Source organism: Apis mellifera, linkage group LG1, assembly GCF_003254395.2.
Source record: "Apis mellifera strain DH4 linkage group LG1, Amel_HAv3.1, whole genome shotgun sequence".
Lineage (NCBI taxonomy): Eukaryota > Metazoa > Arthropoda > Insecta > Hymenoptera > Apidae > Apis > Apis mellifera.
Window position 1 is genome coordinate 2641922 of NC_037638.1, and position 8993 is coordinate 2650914.

At 23.0% G+C, this 8993-nt stretch overlaps 1 protein-coding gene across 1 annotated transcript; it reads left to right on the forward strand.

The window, feature by feature from the left end:
- The first annotated feature begins 5494 nt into the window (after positions 1 to 5494).
- Positions 5495 to 6515, forward strand: LOC724992 (RRP15-like protein). Its single transcript, XM_006559884.3, has 2 exons — positions 5495 to 5654; positions 5766 to 6515. The coding sequence occupies exon 2, from the start codon at positions 5770 to 5772 to the stop codon at positions 6451 to 6453; it is 684 nt and encodes a 227-aa protein (XP_006559947.1). The 5' UTR covers positions 5495 to 5654; positions 5766 to 5769; the 3' UTR covers positions 6454 to 6515.
- The last annotated feature ends 2478 nt before the right edge of the window (positions 6516 to 8993 follow it).

An 8993-nucleotide genomic window follows, 5' to 3' on the forward strand; every position in this document is an offset into this window, starting at 1 on the left:
ACTTTAATATAATAAATAAAATTATTTATGACTCTACTTTAGTTTAATAATTTTAATAATCTATAATTAATATTGAATGAAAGGAATTTATTTATTTAGAAAGTAAATATTAATGAAAATATCCTCAGGCGATTCCTTCATCAAAACATGAGTATTCTAAGTCAAAGAATAATATTCAAAATTTATTGTTTTGATTCTGAAATCTACCTGTCGCGAAATATCTTCTTGCGTATAAAATTTAATTCATATTTGTACGGAGAAAATTGAACTATCAGATGTTAAATTATATTATGAAATTAAATCATATTAAACGAATTTTTATTGACAAAAGAAATAAAAATAAAATTAATGATATATATGCATTCTTCACTACTAAATTCAAATTATTTTAATATTAAATATTGTAAATATCTTAATATCATTTACTTATTTTAATTGCATTTTCAATTATAGAAATTTCAACTAATTATTATATTATATTAATACTATATGCATATTAGAAAATTGCTAATATTAATAAAACCCGTTAAGCGCAAGAAGACCCTAGCCTGAATTAAATAAAAAAAACACAAGTAAATATTATTATTCACGGGTATATTATAAATACCCGTAGTCACTGTGCTCGTGAATTTATTTCAAAAATCTACAACCAGTTACCCGTGTCGAATCGGATCTTTCATCCTACGACATGAATGACTGATAGAATATAAATGCATGCGACTCACCGATGGATGCGAAGAATCTGCATTAATAATCCACAGGATGTCATCGCGAAATAATTAATAACTTATCAAATATGAAGAAATAGAAACTATAAAAAAAACGTGAAATATCATAATTTAAACACAAAATTATATAAATAATAACAAATTAATACAAAATATATAAAAATAATTACCTCTTCGCAAAATAATTGCATTATTCTTTTGAGAAGCACTTATTCTATCTTCTATTAAAAATGAATATTTAAAAAAATATATATATAACTATTAACGCGTCCATTTAATTTATAATCGGTAAACGAGCACTGACTCTAATTTCGCGACTATAATAAATTTAATTAGAGCTATTATGCTCTAAAATATTAAAATATTAAAAAAACTATTACGGAGCAAACACTGAATGTATCAACCGCATTGCACAAAGTCTTAAAACTTCATTGTAAATAATACTGTATTAATAATTGAGAAAAACAGGATCTATAGAAAAAAAAACAAAACATTCTTTCCATAGTTTTCTTCTTCTTTCTTTCTAATATTTGTTTCTGAAAATATTATCATTTTATCATTAAAGTTATAAACTAATTATTAATTAATTTTTTATGAATAAAAAAATTTCATATATAAAAAAATAAAATATATATTTTTAAGATTATTATTTAAAAGATTAAGAAGTATTAGTAAAAATTTTGAGAATATTTATTATAATTGAACAAAAATTTTTCGATAAATATATAAAAATGAAGAATATATAGGAAAAAAACAAAATAAATACATACAATAAAAAAATTAACCAGTAGAATCAAACTTCTTTTTGAAAAAGTACGATGACGTCCATATTGAAACTTCTTTTGTCTTTGAACTTGGATAAGATAAAATTATAATCTATACAAAAGAAAATAAAAATTTCTTAAATAAGTGCATAAAATGTTTAAAATGTATTAATTTATCATATAAAAATAAAAAAATAATAAACTAAAAGTTCTATTTTAAAAAATCAAAGTATAAATTATTCACTAGCTTGTAAATTAATCGGGAAATAAATGAATAAAAAAAAACAATAATTTAACCTTCGAAAAATTGTCAAGTATAATTTAAAAATCAATAATAACAAATAATAATAATAAAGATTGAATATTTAAGTGATAGCTTGAAAAGAAACATATACGCATTAACAAATTATTACACGTTTCAAGAAAAAATAAAATTTTTAATCATGATTATCGATAGCACAATGACGACATTATAATTTCGATTATCGAATCACGAATTCGGGAGAAAAAATGTACGAAAATTTGGCAACAAACCGAAATATGTTGAAATATGTTGATAATTGACGATAATTTGCTCAAATGGAAATTAAAATCGTGAAACAAGTGTATTAAAAAAGTATATACATTAAAGAAAAGCAACAAGTGAATTCAAATCTAGACTTAACGAATTATCGGTAACCTCATCGTCAATGGAAAAAGAAACCATTCAAAATATTAATTAATTCTCTTATTATAATAATAAGTGAATTAGTAAATAAACAAAAATGATAAGAATTTATAAATTTAATCAAAAAATATGAATATAATTACTTACTGCGTAATCGAATCACCAAAGTCGGTTACAAGTAAGCGTCCCATCACAATGACTTTCCACAGTTGACTAACGACGCGCGCGCATAGCTCGAATAGTAACTTTCTGATTGGTTGACATTGTAAGCCACAATCGAAATTAATATATCGTATCAATATATCTAATTAAAATAAATATATTCAAATAGATTTTCACTTTATTTATAATAATATTATTAATATTTGTTATTATTATATATTATTAATTTTTAAGTTATTTATTTATTATTTATTTAATTTATATTTATACTTCATTCTATATTTATAATTCATTATCGATTTATCAATTATTGATCGATTTATTTATTTCTACAATCTATTTATACATTATAAATTATAGTTATTTTTAAATTCTTTTCTATTAAATTTTTGGTCTTTTAATTTAATTTTTATATTTCACAAATATTTGTAATAATCTTTTTTTTATTACTAGTAATAAATCACTAGATATATTGTGTGTATGAAAAGATATATTTTATAATGAAATTATTATTTCAATTACATTCGTTAATTATAATAAATTATATTAATTTTAATAATTTTGTTTTAATATATTTTAAATTAATTCTTATTTTTATAAAAATTATAAAATATATATACGATACGATAATATATGATACGATGATATATGATTACGATAGTTTGTTAAATAGTTCATTAAATAAATCAATAAATAAATAAATTATAAATATAGAATAAAAATAGTTCATTAAATAAATCAATAAATAAATAAATTATAAATATAGAATAAAAATATATATACAAATAAAATATATAAACATATAAACATGAAATAAACATCAAATAAATAATAAATAATAATAAATAATAAATAATTAAAAAATTAATAATATATAAATAAATTAAAAATCTATTTGAATATATTTATTTTAGAGTAATTAAAATATATTATGCAATACGTTAATTTCGAATCGCTAGCCAATCAGAAAGCCTTTACTCGAGCTATGTGTATGAGTTGTCAGTCACCTGTGAAAAGTTATTGTTATCGGTCGCGTGTTCGTAACCGTCTTCGATGATTCGATTACGCAGTAAGTAATTATATTCATATTTTATTGTTAAATTTATAAACTATTATCATTTTTGTTTATTTAATAATTCATTTATTATTGTAATGACAAAATTAATTAGTATTTTGAGTTATTTCTTTTTCCATCGATGATGAGGTTACCGATAATTTGTTAAATCTAGATTTGAATTTACTTATTACTTTTTTTCATTATGTGTACTTTTTTAATATGTTTGTTTCATGATTTTAATTTCTATTTGGGCAAATTATCGTCAAGTTTGATATATTTCGATATATTTTGACATATTTCGACTTGTTACCAAATTTTTGTGCATTTTCTTTTCTGAATTCGTGATTCGAAATTATATGTACGTCGTCATTATACGTCGTCAATAATCCTGATGATTAGAAATTCCATTTTTTCTTGAAATATGTAATAATTTGTTGTGTATAATAAAGCACTCATCATAATTGATTAATTGATTGAAAAATATTTTCATTTTATAAACGAATATTAATTTATTACTATTACGATATAAATTCTACTTAGTTTATTGTCTGAATTTATCAAATGGATGATTTTTTATTGTAATAATCCTTGTAAATGGAAAATTCTTTTCTTTTTCACCATCATTTATCACATTTTGCAAATAATATGTTGCAAAAAATATCGTTAATATATCTTTTTTTCAAATCATTTAAAATGCTGAATTTTTAATTTGTTTTTTTTTAGAAAAATTAAAATAATAAATGTTCATCATAAAACTTAATCAATTATTAATTAATAAAATTCTATAATTATATAATTAAATATTATAGAATTTTATTATGTTATTTTAATTATATTCTTTATAGTTTTATTTATTTTATTTTAAAAATCAATATAGAATAAAGCATATTTATATTTTTATATAATTTGAATTTTATTGAGATTTTTTTGTAAATAAATTTTCTAATCTAATCTAATCTTCAAATGTTATATAGAAAATTATTATTTTTTTAAATCTATATTAAGTAGGGATTAAGGGATAATGTGAGCATTTAGCTAATATAGAAATAGATTATTAAAAATTAAAGCTATAAAAGCTAATACACTAATTATATTATATTTTTAATTAAGATATTTTTGAGTTTAATTAAATTCAAAGATTCATTTTTCTAAATAAAAGATAAGATAAAATCTTCTTAGAATATAAAATATAAATGATTTATAGATTTATAGAAATATTGTTTAATGTAAAATATATTTATAAATGCATGAATATATAATAAATGATAATAGTAATAACTTGTTGATTTAGTAGATAGTAATGTTGATTTTAAAAATGATTATTACAATAAATATGTAGAATGCATTTAATTTTTTCTTGATTTGTTAATTTCATAATTATCAATACTTTATATTTTCATAATAATGGATGTATAAAATATTGATGTAAATATTGTTGTGCATATGTTTGTGTCTTATATATGTAGAATTAATAGATATACAATTGAATATAATTGAATATAATTTTTATATTTAAATTTATTGCTCTATTATATCTAAGTTATTGTTCTATTGCTTGCAACTTATTGCTTTATTTCTTTTTGTTATTTGTTTTGTATAATGAAAAATCAAATGTTTTGCAAACTTACATTAAAAAAAAATCATTGATTTCAAATAAATTTTTGGGTAAAAGAGTATGGATAGTAGATCTCATGGATCTTTTCATAGTATATATATAGATATATAAATTTCGAGAATAATTTAATTTTTATATCAGTCGTAGTAAATTACAGTATAAGAAGGATTCTGTTTTTTTCGAAGTCGATATTTTAAAACATATGACATGAAGATCTATAAGATATCATGTCATTCTATCTCATCTTATGATATAGAATTATTATAGAATATTCTGCCATATATTATGCCATATATTCTACCATTTATTTATGATTGTACATTAAAAAATTTAATTTTAATTTCAAACATCACCAATATTGTATTTTTATTTTATGTGTATTAAAGTTATACAAAAATTCTGATGATACATGATTCGCTTCCATGTTTCATAAAGTTTAAAATATACTCCAAAGATGGCACTTTTTTATTCACGTAAACATTTCTTATTTCTTATGAAATTGTGCGAAAGATGTCGCCACATGTTCATATATCTAATCATTGAATTCTCTTTTTTTCATAATTAAAATATTTTAGTATTATATTTATTAATTTTTCAATCAAATAAAAAGTGTGTGATCAATAATATAACAAACATCATAATATCGTCGAAAAAATCAAAGGTTGTATTCAGAATTTACATAAAAAAAATTCTTGTTTCTATATAACCTATGTAAATTATATTTTAAATACAAAATTGAATAACTTAATTAAAGTTTTTATATAAATCTTAGAAAGATGCATATAGAAAAAGAATTTGAAGATGATATTAAAAGTGATGCTGGAGGAAATTCAGGATGGGCAGATGCTATGCGTAAAATTCTACAAACAAAAAAGCCAAAACGTAAAAAGACAATAGTTTTATCAAAAGCGAAAAGGTTATGTGATATAAAAGAGAAAGAAGATAAAGAAAGTTCATTAGATATTGAGAAAATAAAAGAAGAAGTAAAAGAAGAAATAAAAGAAGAAAAAGATGTTGTTAAAAAACCACAGTTAAAGGAAAAGAAGTTAGGTATTAGAGTAAAACCAAGTATAATGGATAGAGAACGTGAGAGAACATTACAAAAAATTGCTACAAAAGGTGTAGTACAATTATTTAATGCCGTTAAACAACAGCAAGGTGAAATTAATAAAAAGTTATCCGAAGCTGGCCCATTAGAAAGGAAACGTGAACAAGTATTAAGAAGTATTGATAAGACTAAATTTTTGGATGTTCTTATGGGAGGAAGTAAAAGTATTCCAGTAGATAATGATGTAAAAAATGAAGAGCAAGAAAATAAAAAGCTTGAAAAGAAAAAAGATAAAGAAACTTGGAGCGTGTTGAGAGAAGATTTTGTAATGGGAACAAAATTAAAAGATTGGGATCGTAAAGAACAAGACGAAGATTCTTCAGCAGTTGAAGATATGGATAGTGATGATTAAATTGTAAAAAAAAATGTATAAAATATTTATGTAAATATAAGAAATAATTCATATAAAATTTATATGAAGTTATACTATTATTATTTTTTACTTTATAAAAAAACAAAATATAAACTTAATATTTTATTTTGATATTAAAAAACTTTGTACAATTTTACAGATCTAATTACATATAAGAAACAATTTATTCAAAATAAACATTAATATAGAAAAAAAATAGAACTTTAAATCTATTTTAACAATTATTATTATTCAAATAATATTACAAATTGTTAAGGTTATAAACCAAATTTAAAAAAGACTTTATAAAAATCTTATTTTACAAATTACAAAGAGAATTTTATCGAATTTAATTTTTTAATTACTTTCGTTATTAAATCATTATAAAATGAATAATTTATTAGAATAGAACTGTTAGGAAGATATTAATTATATCTCGGTTAGTTAGAGAATGCTTAGAAAGAAATTATAATAAAACCTAAAATTATTAATAAAGTCTGGATGTGATTAGATTTAATTATGCTCAGCCATGCACCTCTAGTTATTGAGTATGTCGGTATTATACATTCTTTTGATAATTGCTCTTGACACGAGTAATCACTATACTTCGTAGATACGCTCTTTGATTGACCTACTCTAAGGTCAATAGGCACATGAATTTTAAACATCGTTGCTACCTTCTATGCTCTAATTATTTACATTCTCTTATATTTTTGTATCGTGTTATATAGCGGCTATTTTTAACGATATTTTCTCTATGTGTTATTAGAATTCTAAAATGATTACAATTCACAATATTTTGTTTAATTAAAATATTTTTTTATATGATATAATCCTTTAACCTTTATTTTCTTAATACATCACTGATAAGGAAAAATAATAAAATGATTTTAAAAATATAATTTGTTAAAAGTTGAAACAAAATAATAATTTTATCAAGTCATAATCATAGTTAAATAGTGAAAAAAATGTTTGATAATATAGTATAAATTTGATAAGTTACTTTTTATTAATAATATACATTTTAATACTCTTGATAGATAAAAATGTTTAACATTTTCTAACTTTAATTTTTTTCTAGTAAAATTCTTCTGAAATATTGTCATTTATTTAAATAAAAAGTGTAAATTTTTTTAATCATAAAAATTCTAAACAAATTCGAAACGAAACTACTTACACTTTGTTGGTATTTTACCAACTGCACCCGCACTTATCTATTCTGTAATTTTATCGATTGCTTTTCGAATCACATAAATTTAAATTTGATTATTATAATTTATCGATTATTTTTATTCTATTTCTTACGAATATTTACATTTTATTTATCTTTATATATATATTTTTATTTTTAAGATAGATAAAAATCTTTTAATATATTTTCCATCTTTATTTTAAATATACAATAATTATTTAAATTACTATAAAATAAATTGTCTTTTCTTTGATAGATTTTTTCTTTAAAAGATTTAAAAAATTCGCACTCAATCACGCAAAATAATTATCCAATTCCCCGGACCAATTGTCCATTGCCTACATCTCGAACATACACCGAAACAAGGAAAAAAATCGATATCCGTACTTCACAGTTGTTCCACGGTTGACCTCGTTCCATGATTTGAACCAGGCCACTGTTATAAGGGTCCACTTTCTTCCTCCTTTCCTTCCCTATATCTTCGAACCAACTACTAGTAAGTAAGCACCCCTTGGACCGAGTCGAAATGGAAGGGAAACGAGAGGTATGTGCACATACGTGTGTCGAGATCGTTTGCAGAAAAATGACCGGTTATTGGCGCTGGACACACTCGGCTCGATGGCCGAGGGGTCACCTTAAGGGTCGGGATCGACGCCTGACTGATCGCATCCCGGCTTAGTCGAGAAAGGGTTTGAGCGTGAGAGCTTTTCATCGGGCACGGTAATTACCCCCAGCGGTCAGTGTCGACGACGGGGAAGCGGAGGCCTTCAACCCTCATGGTTTCGATGTGTATACCGGGATCCTGCATTCCCCCGTCGTTGCATTAAGCGGAACGGATTAACGAACACATTGAATCCCCTCGTATCGCTCCCTCCGACCACCCCCTTCGGCGAGGTCGCGCCTCTTTTATCGTGTTCTCGATAACGGGAGATAGGGAAAGGGTTCTCGAGTTCGTTGGGATTTTGTTTTTTGGTTGTTTATCTTTTTGCATTGGACAGGATTGTTATTTGAATAAATAGAGATAACGAATGGGAAGGATAAAATGGTATAATTATACCAGAAGTAATAAATAAAAAATAAATTTACCTGAAATATAAAAATATTTAACCCTGCTCCCTTCGTAACCTATATATTTTCGAACATTATGTGAATACATCGTGCAGATTTTTTTGCGCATTTAAATTTCTCATAAATGTGTAAAAATCTGCAACCCCGTTAATTTTTATTCATAAAAAAAATTCCGCCAATTTTTTTTTTTTTTTCGAACCCATTAAAATCCTTTCTCGATCCTTTCTCGTCTCTTCTGTCAAACTTTTTAAAGGTTAAAATCGGTTACTCCCCGGCAGAA

Coding starts and splice junctions, on each gene's coding strand:
- LOC724992 (XM_006559884.3), top strand. CDS start 5,770: ATGCATATAGAAAAAGAATTTGAAGATGATATTAAAAGTGATGCTGGA.